Here is a 15,185-nt window from a genome sequence, read left to right as displayed (position 1 = left end):
CGAGAGGAGAACTTCTGTAGAGAGGGAGGGTGCACCACTGCCAAGCTGGAACATCAAGCCTCAGAGCTCTCCTGGCACTGATAAAAATAACTAGTAAAATTATAAGTACTAAAGTGATTGACCTGCTGCAAAAAAAGTTAGTCACCTGTCCCAACAATGGCAAGTACCAAACAGATGATAGAGCTGGAGGTTAGGCAAGTGCAAGAACAGCTGTTGAGGCTGATAGAAGAACGAAAGAACCTCCAAAAGGAATTTGAGCACCTTACTGGCAGCAGCCACCAACTTCTGCTGCAAATTAAGGAAGATACAACAAGTGCCAGTGAGAGGAAGCTCCATGGTTATGAAGCTGAGAAGAAAAGAATTGAAGAGAAGCTGGAAGCATTGGAAAATGAAATTTTGGAAAAAGATGGAAAGATTGTTCAACTAGATTCCAAAGCTGGTGCATTCTTGCAGCAAGTGAGCACAACACCAACAAGTAATAATCTCTCTAACATTAATGAGAAGGTGGAGGTAGATGTTATTGGTGATGAAGGTACCAGTGCACGGACTGTTGGGGAAGAAGGAAAGTCTGTTGAGGGTGCTAGAGATGGTGTGCAAGAGGTTCAAATCAAGGAGAATGAAAAGAATGCTATGGAGGGCAGCCAGTCTGTGGGGGACAGTCATCAAAACATAGATGAAGAAGAACATGAGGTAAAAGAGTGTAATAATTCTGACCCCAGTGAAAATGAAGATGAATCCGAGTCTCATGGTAATAACCCAGAGGCGATTGTAGTTACATCACCCGAAGAGCTGCATGAAAATATTGATGATTCAGCAACATCAGAACATACTGATAGGGAAGCAGGAGAGGTAACAGGCACTGGAGAAAATGAGCTAAATGGAGGGGAAGAAAAATGTAAAGGACAAGAAAATGAAAAGGAAGTTGTGGTTTTAGTGGACAATATCCAGAGCTGTACAGATGGCAAAGTTACTGAGGAAGAAAAAGCTAAAGTAACTAATACCCATGAACCATGTGGGATAAGTGTGAGTGAAAAAGAAGACGGGATGAATCAGAGTGATGTGCAGTCAAAACTAGAGTCTCAAGAAGTTCGGCCAGACGTCTGGAATCAGCCCGCTGTGTCCACTGGAGATGACGTTCCCAAAGAAGACACACCTGCAGTCCAAGTTGGTATTGTGGCTAATGGAGACACTGCAGGTAAGCAGTCTAGTGATAGCAGTTCACCAGTACATGAGCAGGTGACATCTCTCTCGCTGCTTGTGGCTGAGCTACGGCGGGTCAAGGATGACATGGGCAAGTGTATGACTGTCAAAGAGCAGTCCTTCCTTGAACTGGAAGACCAGCTACAGGCTGCTAACAAAGAGGTTTCAGCATTGAAGTCTACCATGTCAGTGTTGGAAAAAGACTTGGAGGAAAAAAGGCAAAGCTATCAGGCCTTAGAGAATGAAAATAAAATTAAAAAGATGGATATTGAGTTCAAGATTGGTGAGATTCAAGGAGTCACCAACAAATGTACAATGTTGAATGAAGAAAAAGCTGATTTGTTACGAAAGATGGAAGTTTTAGAGATAATGATGACTGAATATCGTACCGAAATTGAAATGCTAATTGCGGAGAAGAATCAAATGGAGCAGCAAACCAAGCAGTTGCTAGCTGCTAAGACTGCAGCCAATACAGCTGAGGCAGAAATAGACTCTAAGACAAGTGTGGAAGAGAAAGAAAAAGAAATTGAGGAATTGGTGGATAAAATACAAAGCATGGAAAAGGAAATGAAGGAGCTGAATGATAAACTTAAGGTCACAAACAGACATCTGAAGGTCATGGCTCGTGAAAGAGAGTACAAACAAAGAGAATGTGAAATTCTTAAGCACAAGGTGGAAATGGTTGAACTAAAGATGTGTGAGCTTCAGGGAACCTTTGACATGCTTATGAAGGCTGTGATGGTTGAGCGAGACGACTTGATCAAGGAGATGGATGGAAAGAACAGCCAGATAGATGACCTCCAACAAACCGTTGTACGTCTGAAGGACACTCATGAACAAGAACTTGAGAATGTCCTTTATGAGAAAAGATTAAGCGAGGAAGAACTTTTCAAATATAAAACAGGAGAGCTGAAATCAGCAGAAGCTGAGAAAAAAGAACTTGAAGAAGTCACAAAACAGAAAGAATGCTTTGAGATGAAGTTGAAAGAAAAAAATATTGAAGTAGAAAACCTTGAAAAGAAAGTGAAAAGTATTCACGATGATATGACAGACTTTGTCAACACACTCAAGGAAGAAATGGCTCGCATGAAGGATGACGGTGAAAAGCTACAGCAGGAAAAGTCAAACCTTGCTGAAACATTTAATTCATTACAAGGAGAACACAAAGAACTTCAGAGTAAACATCTAACTATGGAAAAATCATTGGAAGAACTTGAAAAGTCCAACAAAGAAAAGACAGAAGTGATAGAATCCTTAAAAACACAACTGGAAGATTTGCAACAGCAGTTTGAGAATGTCAGTGCTAAGAATTTAAACTTGACCACAGAGATGTTCAAGAAGGAGGAGGAGTCTCGTGAGGAGCTGTCTGCCCGTGAAGCAACCATACAGGAACTCACGGTCACTCTCACCAATAACCAGAAACAGTCAATGGAAAACTATAATGCACTCCAGCAGGACATGAATACTCTCCAAACAAAATTCAAAACATCTGTTGAGGAACACAAGAAGCAGCAGAAAGAACATGAAGAGAGACTGAAGGAGCTTGAAAAGGAAAAGGTGAAAGAAATAAACACTCTTCAAGAAAAAGTTAATTCTCTGAAGTCAGACCTAAATGAAAAAAATGAAAAATTGCAAGCAATAGGGCAGTCTCAGTCTTCTGATAGTACAAAAGAACAGAATGATAAAGATAAAGAAATTGAAGCCTTGAATAAGAAGATAGGGGATCTCACTCAAGCTCTTGAATCAGCCAAAGGGGGTTCAGAAAATAAAGAGAGTGGAGACACAGATGCAAGTCACCTTCAGCAGAAAGTAAAAGACCTCACCGCAGAACTTGCTTCTCTTACAAAGCAGCCATCAGAAGGTGGAGCTCATGAGAGTCAAGAAGAGTTTGAAGCTTCCATTGATATGAAGGAGAAAAAAATTAAACTTCTTGAATCAAAGGTCGGTGACTTGGAAATGTGTCTGGCCAACAAAAGTGGGTACATTACACAGCTTGAGGATAAATTGAAAGAATCACCAGAGCTCCCAAACAAAGCCGAGACACACTTAGAACAAATCAAACAACTCAGTGCTGATATTTCAAAGTTAAAAGAGGAGCTAAAACAAACTTATGAAGAGTGTAAAACCCTAAAGAATACAGTTAGCCAATTAGAGAGTGACAAAAAGAGTATTGAAGATGAAAAAGCTAAAATTGTTCAAGAATATGAAAACAAGCTACAGCAAGCAAATGGCAGCTTGGGAGAAGCGACTGCACAGTTAGAGCAAAAAAAAAACTCGGTTGAAAGATTAGAATTAGAACTTAGTCTCCGTAGTAATAGGCATGTAGAAGAGGTTGCTAAATTAGAAAGCAGCCAAGTAGGTAGAATAGCTGAGTTAGTTAAGCTTCATAGACAGAAAGTAGAAATACTTAAAGCAAGTAATGCAGCAAAAGTCAGTGAAATGCTGGTTCACATAGATAAACTTAATGAAGAAAAAGTATCTCTGGAAACTGAACTAAGAAATTTTACATTGGAACAAAATGACAGTTCAGTGTCTACCTTGATTCAAGAAAAAGAAAGTCTTATCTCAAAAGTTAGTAACCTTGAGCAAACATGTGAGTTACTTGAGAAGGAAAAACTCGAAATTGAGGAAGAAAAAAAAACTTTGAAAAATAGCTTCAAGGAAGAAAGAATAATGGCAATGGAAATGCAGTCTCAAATGGTAACAGATTCAGAGAAACTCATCCTTGATTTGGAAATGAAAAAGGAAAGTTTAGAAAAACAAATTAAAGTTATGGAGTCATTATGTGAACAGCATTCCTCGACCATATTAGAGAATCAGAAGAAAATGTCATATTATGAAGACCAGAGTACTATATTGACCAAGGAAAAAGAAAAATATATTGATGAAAATAGAAAATTAAAATCAGTAATTGAAGAAATGGTGTCTAGGATTAACCTAGATGAAGTAAAATCAGATAATGGTAATCAACAAGGAACAAAATCTGTGCATTCAAAGAGTCTATTGAATTATGATCAAGCATTATTGGATGAACAAGTGAAGACAACTGCAGACATTGTGAATAAAGAAAAAGATGAACCACTGATGCAGATAAAGGTTCTTGACAAGAACCTTTCTATGGGATATGAAAGTATGAAAGAATATGACCAAAAGAAAGCAGTGCTTGAGTATGAGGACAAAATATCTTCACTAATAGCTGATTATCAAGAACAATTAAGTCATCTTACCATAAAGTATGAGTCAAAACTTGTGGAGGAGAAAGCTGAATTTGGTCGAGTTCTGGTATCAAAAATTGACCATTATGAAAGAAAGATTGACTTTCAAGATGAAGAAATTAAGAATTTAAGGAGTGAAATCAGCAGTCTTCAAATAGACATTTGTGATAAAGTCAAGCTAATAGAGGAGCTTGAGGCCAATCTGGATGACATGACACTAATGAGAGCTGCTTTGAGGGCTCAGGTGGATGACTTGAAGCTGGCCATCACCAGGGCAAACAGCAGCACCAGTGACCATTCCTACATTTCCTGTTTAGACATCCTCCATGCTGAATATGAAACAAGGATCAGTGAGATCCAAGAGTACTATGAAGCACAGTTAAGCACCTTACGTTCCTGTTTACCAGGAACAGATGTGGAGTTGCAGGCTGTTGCTTGTGGATCTCCTTCCCAGGGCTCAGACTGTTCAATTGAATTGTCCTGTCTCCGGCCATTTTTACAAGGTCAGTCACCTGAAGAGCTAAGGTCACAGTCTGCTCAAGAATCCTACTGCTGTACATATGGTGATGCAGTTCCTACCACAAGTGTGAGTAACTATCTCTTGTCTAAGTCTTCCTCTGATTTCATCAGAAAACGTGAAGCAGTTGGAAGAAACAGAGCTAGCACAGCATCACTTCATCCACGAATAAGAAGAAAGTCAATTCTGAAAGCAAAAGCCAAGTGCAAATCAAATGGGTCAGTTCCACACATAGTTCTTGATTCAGCTTCAATATCAGAACTGAGGCTACTTCAGTCAAGTCTCGGCACTATAATAAAACAGAAAAGTTCCACAAATACATCTCAGGTACTGGCAAAACCACAGCTTGGAGAGGAAACTACACTCAATAGCACATCCATGCCTCTGTCAGTTAGCCCAGTCAATCCGTGGCAAGCCATTAGTGAACAGCATCCTCCCATAAGCACTACTGAACAAGCTCCAGCCATCCTCTCAGCTATGGGGGCCATACCTAAACCTCCATGCCGAGTCACCACAAAGCACAAGCACATGCATGTGGCTGAACTAATGGCTCAAAGAAATAGGGAGGCCCCTCCAGCCCTTAGCAGTGGCACCACCACCGCCGCCCTCTCCAGCACCACTCACCCCTCTGATCTCGACCCCAACAACACAGCACTAGACAAGTATTGTATCACAGTGGAGCTGTCAGCGTGTTGCATACCTAGTGCAGTAATAGCTGACTTGGGATGGGATAGCGACTCTGAGACCTCGGCAAAACCCTCCCTCTTTTTGGGTGACATTAGGCTGCTGACGATATTGATTCACTGATGGTAGATTGAGGTATTTTCAGAGTGTTTAATCTTTTCTGATAATCTGGATTCACATTTACTAATATTTCACTAACTGTTTACCCTAATTCTGCATGCTATAACCTCAGTACATACTTGCTGTTTAAAACTATTCCATTAAACAAATGCAGCTCATGAATGAAAGACTAATTTTTTTCTTGAACTTCTTTTTTCTGAAAATAATATATCACTGTTTCTATAGTTACATTGGATATGCTTCCATTCCTTACACTTCTTTCCACTTGAACTTCATTCTTTTTAAAAGAAAAATCTACATCAATTAAAATATGCCTTGCTATTGTTTTACTACAAATAGTTGGCATAGTTGCATTCACAGCAGATTCATAGCTTCTCAGTCTTTGGCTTAGGCCACAATGTTTCAATACTGAGTGATTATGATTAAAATTATATCTAAAGAAGCTTACAGTACTTTTTCTATTGATATAGGTTGAAATTACTTGTTTATATAATTTACTTTCTTTTTTAGAAACTTTGATAACTGTTAGTGACTGAGTTGATGAACACATGCACAATTGAAAGCCTAAACATTCATTGTTCCTTAAAGAGCAGTGATTTATTTTTTAATAATTATAAAGAACCATATCTCTGTAGCATAAAAATTGAAAAACAATCTTTGTATCACAGTACTTTTTTAAGATCTGATGGAAAGAGATGTTGCCTCATCATTTATACTGTAGTTTGAGACTGGGTCTTCTTCAACTGGTTTTGCCAATATGACAAAATGGCCTTTGCTTTTCCCCAGACTTTGTGGGAAATGGGTCATAAATGACAGTGGTGACAGTGATTATTAAGGACTGAAATGTACATACACCTTCTTGTTACATTTGCCAGTTAAAGTCTGAGAAGAACTTGCATGAAGAAAATTCATAAAGGGGAGAGCAGTGATGATTCAGCCACTTCTTAACCCTTTCAATACGTGACACAGACATCAGCGTCACAGTATGGAAAGGGTTAAGAAGGAATGGAAGAGGATTAATCCTCTTCTAAACCTCTTAATCCTCTTCCATTTGGAAATGGAAGAGGATTAAGAGGTTTAGAAGAGGATTAATCCTCTTCCATTTCCTCTTAACCCTTTCCATACTGTGATGCCGACGTCTGTGTTACCGTATTGAAAGGGTTTAGAAAAAAAAGTAAGTGGCAGTGTAATTTTGTTGATCTCAAAATATTCCTTCATCATTTGGCTCTTTAGTTTGTTAATATCACACCCGTAGCTGTATTCAGTCTTTAGCAGTACATGATGAAACACAAGTTTCTAAATCATCAGAACCATCCTTACCTGTGGTGATGGTTCAGTCAGCAAGTTGGGATGGTATGAACAGTCATACTACTCCACATAATCTTAATATGTCATAAGTTAGATTGGCTAATATACAAAAAGTGATCAATTATGAGATATTTGCGTAAGTACATACTAAAATATCCTCTCAGTTTCTGTAGAAAAAATTATAAAAATAAATTTCCAGAATTATGAAACATTAACTCCTTCTTTCTCGCACATGCATAGTATCTTAGTATATATATATCAACCGTATTAACCTCTTGATAACTGTTCCAACACATGACTTGACCTCTTTTTTTAAAGAGAGACTTATCAAGACACCTCTCCACCCAAAATTGACCTTTCTTTTGACCACTTATTTATACTCTTTTATAGGGGCAGTGATTGGCAGGTGGGTTTTTTTTTTTCTCAGTTATTTTCTTTTTATGCCCTTGAGCTGCTTCCTTTACTGTAAAAAAAAGAATATTGTTTAAAGTGATATAGAATTAATAAAAATCTTGGAAAATTGACTGTCTGAATCATCATGAGTTTATAAAAACTAAATGGCAGGATACACTAAACTTCCAACACGAGAACTAGGTATTCACATTTTATAGCAATATCTACACCATGCATGACTTTTCACTGTAATAATGCACAATCTGCTACTGGACTTATTCATGAAGTGATAGCTTACGATACACCTCCAAAATTGTTACATAGGAAATGCACAACAACATAAAATCTTGCCTGCTTTGAGAAGTACACCTCTGGCAGCGTGGTTGTCCCATGGAGTCCAAAACAACAAAATTTCACTCATTCACACAAGATCTCATGGCAATCGAATCCAGACATTTTTCAATAAATCCCATGTCCGAATCATCACTGCTTTCCCCTGCTATAATGAACATACATATTCGCATTAATATTTAGGGAGTATGGATGCATTCCATACTCCCCTACCACCCATTTTCCATGATAACATTGCATTAATGCAGTACTACAAACAAGAGTATGTTGTATCAATCAACAGCAACAGTATAATCTGATAAGTTTATACTACTCAGCACTCACCATATTTTGTTTCTCTGGATTATATGCTTTAGTAGCCACTGTATTGAAATATGCAAGATATGAATAACAGCACCTCAAATCTTGTTTGAATTATTGTTTGTGTTTGTTTTAAGAGTGTCTGAATTCAATTGCACATTCCCAAAATTCAATTATTGATTACTTCTTAGTTTGCTTCTACCATTAGAGCTGTTCCCCTTTACTTAGCTTAAGTCGCAGAACTGTAGTTAGTGTCACGAAAGCTGGCGAAGATAATCCTTCAGGGAGGGACTTGCGGATTTGGCATCATTGCTTGGGTGACAGTCCCTGTGCTGCACATTGGCCTGTTGTTAACTAGATCTAACCTGCAGAAAATTCAGCTTGCCATGACATAGCCTACTATCTCTCACTCTCTGCCACCTCTTTAACCCCTTGACTGTGGATTTCCTACAAGAAGATATCACCAAGCTACAGGAATGGAGCAAAAAGTGGCTGCTACAATTCAGTGAAGAAAAAATATATATATAAAGCCATGCACATTGGGAGGGGAAATCTAGCATACCATTACCACATGGGAAACACTCCACTATCAACCAGAGGCAGAGAAAAACCTGGGAGTGTATGTTACCAGGCTACCAGTGAAAGCCAAATCCGTCTCAATCGCAGCGGACGAGCTAACCCCTTCACTCCGGCGACGCCGACGTCGGCATCCGATAGGCGTCTGATGGCGTCACCGTTAGTCCTCTTCCATTTCCTCTTAATCCTCTTCTAAACCTCTTAAGAGGAAATGGAAGAGGATTAAGAGGAATTTAGAGGAGGATTGAGAGGTTTAGAAGAGGATTAATCCTCTTCCATTTCCTCGACCCTTTCCATACTGTGACGCCGAAGTCTGCGTCACGGATAGAAAGGGTTAAATCAGTACTCATGGTTATATAAATGTAAGGTAGTTATTCTTATAATCATTCTTCCTCATGGCTATTTAATGCCCAGAAATAACAAAAATACATTTCAGGATTAATGCAGCACAATGAAAGAGAAGGTTCTTGCCTTAGGCCACTACACATTGTGTAAGTCAGGACTAGAAATATACCATGAAATCTTACAGTAAATGAGTTAGTGAATGACATTGTGTAGGCTGTACCCTAGCATGCTATAATAGTACGAAAAGTAGGGAAAAAAGTCTAGCCATAACAGGTCTTGAATATATCAAGCTTGTCGCTTGTCGCTGGATATTGTCTGTTTACGTACAGTTCTGACTGAAGTTTTGTTATGAATGTCATTTCAGATTTACCTGTAGTAGTTGAAAAGGCACATATTTATCAAGAAAGATATTATTACATTAGTTTCTATCAGTGCAGTCTGTTACCCTACAACCCAAAAAGGGTTTTGGTAGGAATACAAAGTCAGTTTCATGCACATTAGAACAAGTTATTAGAATTGTGCTTTTTGAACTATTATAGATAAATCTGAAACGACATTCATAACAAAACTTCAGTCAGAAGTGCACGTAAACAGACAATATCCAGCGACAAGCAACAAGCTTGTTATGGCTAGACTTTTTTTCCCTACTTTTCGTACTACTACAGCATGCTAGGCTACAGCCTACACAATGTTATTCATTAGCTCATTTATTGTAAGATTTCTTGGTATATTTTTAGTCCTGACTTACACAATGTGTAGTGATGCAACATAGTCATAATGTAAACATTGGCCTAAGACAAGAACCTTCTCTGGGCATTAAATAGCCATGAGGAAAAATGATTATAAGAATAACTATCATACATTTATATAACCATGAATGCTGAGGTGGCAGAGAGTGAGAGATAGTAGGCTATGTCATGGCAAAAGGAATTTGCCACAGGTTAGATATGGTTAACAATAGGTCAATGAGCGGCACAGAGACCATCACCCAAGTAATGATGCCAAATCCGCTAGTCCCTCCCTGATGGATTATCTTCGCCAGCTTTCGTGACACCAACTATAGTACTAGGTCCAGAATGTTCAAAATCCATCGCAAATTAAATTATAAACAACATGCCGTTTATGAAGGAATGATATTGCATGATTCAGCACAGCACACTTTTACATCCAACTGGCTTTGCATTGTCAGTCTACTGCAAGCACTCATGGTCTGCCCTAAGTCATTCACTCGGACAGGTTTTATCAAAGTATTCCTCAAAATAAATCAGTTTGAAATATTCACCAAAGAATGTTCTCGTATGTATTTGGTATCTGCATATATGTAAATCTGTTTTTTGAGATATTATGGTAACTGACAAACAGCAAACAAATAGACAGAGACAGATGGACAGCAGCAATAATTTTATTGCCCTCTTCAAGAGTGTAATGAGAGGCATGAGAAGAAACACGATGTTGATCTTAGTGTGGAGCATAACTTTGTAGCGAACCAATAGGACATGATGGCAATAAAAGCCACTTGGTGATGTGGACTTTTTTTTTTTCGTAGGAATATATCATGAAGGTTCACATGAAGCAGCAGGGAGACAATAAAAAGCTTAAAATAGCCTCTGTTCTCAGAAATTTGTTTAGGAGTTGGAGGTGGTGGCCACTCTCTGCTTGTGTCTCAAGCCTTGATAACACAGCTCTTTATTTTTTGGATATAATTAATTGATATTTCTTATCAAATTGCTGTTGCAATTTTCACCGTAATAAATTAATATTTTAACAAGCTAATACCACTAACAATTTATTTGTTTTCATTTTGTTTCATTAGTAATCAGCTTGCCAGCCTTGTAATATCTTTTACTACTTATTGTTGTTTGCTATGATTAAAATTTACTTTTTCCTGTTTACTTATTTATTTTTCAATAGTGCTTAATTTTTCTGTTCAACCCTCTTGCTTGCCAGCTCTTTATTTCATTTCCACTCCTAGGTTTTGTAGCAGTTTTGGCTTTGAGCTTATAAACACCAAAGAGAGGCTAGTAAATTATCTGCATTAGTCTGTTGATCAAAATGAAACAGAGATTTTTTAAGGCACTGAATGGTACCTAATTTCCTTGAATTACCATGCAAACTTTAATGTGAAGTCTTGTTATAATCTCCACCTTCTCATGCATTTCTTGTTTCATTTAACTGCTTGAGTAATATGATGTGTTGGTACGATTTTTTTGTTTTACCTTGTGTAGCTATTTGTATATTTTTGTCTAATTATCATTATCAGTGACTGTATTTCCCACACAAAGTGGAGAGTCATAAAACGTCTTGAGACCATTTTAAGTAGTAATACATCACTCTCTCCTTCATATGTCATCTGTGTACTGTTTGAAATTATGTATCATAAATTATGTATACATTAAATAAGATTTGGCAGCACTAGCCAGGGGACTCCTCGAGTGGGCCCCTCCCAAACTGACTCAGTCGCTCTATAGTGTGTTGATTCTTCATGTGTAGGAATATTACAGCAAGTATTTTAAGGTGCACCCTGCTGATGATGGAAGCCTTTGCTATTTAACATAGCCACATCATCCCAGTGAATGGCTGGCAAACATTATCATCTTAATTAGGAACATGTGTCTCTACATTTTGCAACATGACATGTGGAGGGGCCCAGGGCCCCTCCACAACTATTTTTGCTAAGAGCAGTTTTCACAATGGTCTTTATTGACTCTCCAACCTGATTATGCATGTGATGAATCAATTCTTTCTGTTTGGGAAAGAAGATAAGAGATGATGATGATTAGCAGAGATGCATCATTCTAGCTGAGGATGTGATCCTTACAGTCATCATATACTTATTTTTTCATTTCATAAACAAACAATGCTTTCTTCGTTGAAATGTTATCAGGTTGGTGATACAGCTGGTAGCAAGCTCAGCTCACAACCAATATGTCTCAATGCAGATGTCAACCAAAGTATGTGTGACCTTGCTTTTGCTAAAATTGGGCCCCTGTGACAATGTTTAAGCTAGCAAGTCAAAAGTTGACAGGTCTAGCACACGGGAACACCATGCCGTTACAGCTACATAATCATAACTCCCACATGCTCAAATCCTTATCTGTGTTCATTGTCTGCAAGTAGGAGGATGTGTGTAATAATGGTGTTTGCAAAAGTAAGAACTAGAATTTAAGAAATCCGATCATGGCTCTGCAAGATATGGAATTAAAAGTTTTAGGGAGGGACTAGCTAAAAATTGCGGCAAAACAGAGGTATGAGGAAAGCTATAGGCATATTCTAGCATTTCCCCTTTGAATATCTGTAAAGAAAGGGAATGTTCATTGATGTAGTGGATAAATTCAAAATTACTGTATGTATTCATGTAAATGTTCAATAGACCATATTGGCTATCAGTTTGCAACAACAGTTTGCAAATTCTTTGCTTACCAACTTTTTACAGTTTTTTTGTTGCCTACCGCAGTGCTGTGTGTGTGTGTAAGGCACTTATTTCAAGACCAGAAGTCAAAATAACGACACGTTCAGAAATAATACCCATCTAACAATAAATTTAACAATACAAGAGATGCTAGAAAACAAAATACAGCCATGAAGAAAACATTCAGGAAGTGAAACAACTCATGTTGCCTTTAGCAAGCATAAGGCTGTTCACTTTCAGTACTCAGTAGTCATATATAACACAAATACATGCAAATCTTAAAACCTATGAGCAATGGGTAAAATAAAGTTCTTCATGACAAGCAAAAATTCCTTTTGGACATTTGGCATCAAACAATAACTTGTACTGATGAATCCCGAAACAGAAAAAGTACCAAGTTCACTAAGAACAGTAGCTCTTTGACAGTTTTCTGGGTGGCTGTGTGTGGCGCTGCATGTATAGCCAATACCACATATTGTGGAACAATTTAAGCCTTGAGAAAAGTTAAATTCATGTAAAAATTGATCCTCTAAATTTGGCTTAAAAAATCAGTACAAAATTTTTACTTTAACAGGAGTTGGTAGATGGGCATGACTAAATCAGCTAATGAATAGGCAATCATTTCTTACAGTAGTAGAGTTTAGTTGTGACCATAAAATGTGTTGTAAGTGTTGACCAGATTGACTTGATTGACAATAAAGTAAGAGACAGTGAGTTGTGGATTGGATATTAAATCACAACAGCATCATGTTTAGAGATTAACTTTTAATATTGAATTTTAACAAAACGAAGAAACTTTATTAATTCAAATTTAATAATGAGATTAAGATATTTGATGCTTATAATTGGCATCATATCTCAACTCCACTTCCTACACACTGGAGATCTTTACTACATAATGGGCTAAAAATCAGGACCTTTATTACTTACTGAACTGAGCCACATTTTGAGCCATACTTTTCAAACTGGAATGTACTGCCATTCTTCAAGGTGAACTACAGAGGCATCCTCCTAGCTAGTTCCTCTTTCCACTCAGACTTTTAAGTATCTCATTCTGTTTTTTTTTTTTTTTTTTTTTTTTTTTGTTTTGAGATGAATAAATATGAAGTACCATCAAGTGTAAACATAGCTGTCTGAATGCAGCCTGAATTCAACATACTTGTGACCCATTTAATTTTGTAATATGTTTGAATGTCAACTTTTTTTTTCCCATAAGCTTGAACACAAGTCTAATGCATGTAACAGGGGAAGAAGGTAGGATGACAGTGATGGGGAGTCGGTGAATATCATTTGTTTCCAAGTGACAAAAATAATGCCGTGTTTAATTTCAGCTTATTTGTATTTTTTGGCAAATTTTGGATATTTTACAAAATATTATATTGGTCTCAGCACTAAGTATATTGTTCATCATTACTATTGGAATCACTGAGCTAAACACAACCTACATTGCTGTGTTCCATCAAATACATACTGGTAAAAGCTGTTTTGTGGAAGAGGAGAAAGGTAAACTAGTATTTGGAAATAATGTTTGCAGTGATACATTTAATATGTATTGAGTTATAGCAATTCCTCTGATGGAGTGTTTTTTGGCAAATTGAAGAATACCCTCTAACTCGCTTAACAATTCCTTAGCGTTGTGTCTTTTAAGACATTTACCAGTTATCATTAAAATATGTTATAAACAGTTAATGGCACTGAATCATAGGCTGTATGCAATGAATGAATTAACTCATTGTGTTAAATGCATCAAAAGTAATCTCATGTTTTAAACTGACCAGTTATAAATGTACTCTGTAAATAGTATAAACTTTTGTGTTTTTTGTATGGTATGATAACATAAGATTAACATATTTAACTCTGTAATATTTTTATATGAAATATTTAATTGAAATATCATTATGGGTATCCAAGACTGTATCAAGTAACACTGACTGTTATGGAAATTTAGATTGAAAGGCTTCGGGGCTTTGAGGCGGGTTTGGAAGAAGCTCGTAAACAACTTGCAGCGGCAGCAGCAGCCCAACGTGCCAGGTTGGAGGAGAAGCTCTCAGCGTCCGCGGGCACCAGTGCGACCCTCGAGGCGCAGGTAAACCAGCTGCAGCAGGACAACCAGCACCTTAAAGACACCCTAGAACACTACCAGAAGGAGAGGGAAGAAGCCAATCAGAGGATAGCAGCCCTGGACTCTAGTAATGAGGAAAATAAAAACAAGGTAACTTTTCAAGCAACACAAATTGTCCACCAGTTTGCAAACATCTGAGTGTGAAGGTAGTTAATTGTTAACTGAAAATTTAATATTTCAGGTTCTGAGCATGGAGCTCTCTCATAAAGATCTTCAGGAAAAAATAAATAGATTGAGTCAAGAAAAGACAAGGTTGATACATCAACTTCAAGATGGATCCTCAGAAGGAGTGATTGATGAGTTGATCAGGGAGAAAGATGAGCTGGAGGAGCGACTTTCTAAAGAAAAGGAAGCACAAGTAACAGAGTACCAAGCAAAAACTAGAGACTTACAAAAGCAGCTTCATGATCTCACAGAAATAAGGTAAGCTAGTTACACACACTATTAGATATTATGTAGTCAGCACACCAATGAATGCCTTGGTGTGTGTCCTCCATAAACACTTTTTTGACATTTTCACTCAGTATCTCACTCATGTCTTTCAACTCTTCATATATATGTTATTCACTTTTAAACGGGTTACATTTTCTTTATTCTTTATTGTTTGGTTTATATATCTGTAGAATAGCTTGGTATCTGTCTTAC

General features: G+C 37.5%; 1 protein-coding gene across 20 annotated transcripts in view; it reads left to right on the top strand.

The window, feature by feature from the left end:
- The window catches only part of LOC127007344 (CAP-Gly domain-containing linker protein 1-like), a 62,599-nt gene that overhangs the window by 34,962 nt on the left and 12,452 nt on the right, over nt 1-15,185 (top strand). For 18 of the 20 annotated variants that reach the window (XR_007760186.1, XM_050878188.1, XM_050878192.1 and 15 more), the window contains 2 exons: nt 14,367-14,630; nt 14,722-14,963. Coding sequence is in view for 18 of the 20 variants with exons in the window: in XM_050878188.1 (XP_050734145.1) it covers nt 14,367-14,630; nt 14,722-14,963 (506 nt within the window). In the remaining 2 variants the exon portion in view is untranslated. Of the gene's footprint in view, nt 1-18; nt 5,752-14,366; nt 14,631-14,721; nt 14,964-15,185 lie in introns of those variants that run through there. The other 2 variants (XR_007760187.1, XM_050878197.1) reach the window with 2 other exon arrangements.

The sequence above is a fragment of the Eriocheir sinensis genome, chromosome 35, assembly GCF_024679095.1.
Source record: "Eriocheir sinensis breed Jianghai 21 chromosome 35, ASM2467909v1, whole genome shotgun sequence".
Classification (NCBI taxonomy): domain Eukaryota; kingdom Metazoa; phylum Arthropoda; class Malacostraca; order Decapoda; family Varunidae; genus Eriocheir; species Eriocheir sinensis.
Note: the sequence above shows the minus strand (reverse complement) of the source record. Positions and strands in the feature narration are given on the sequence as shown.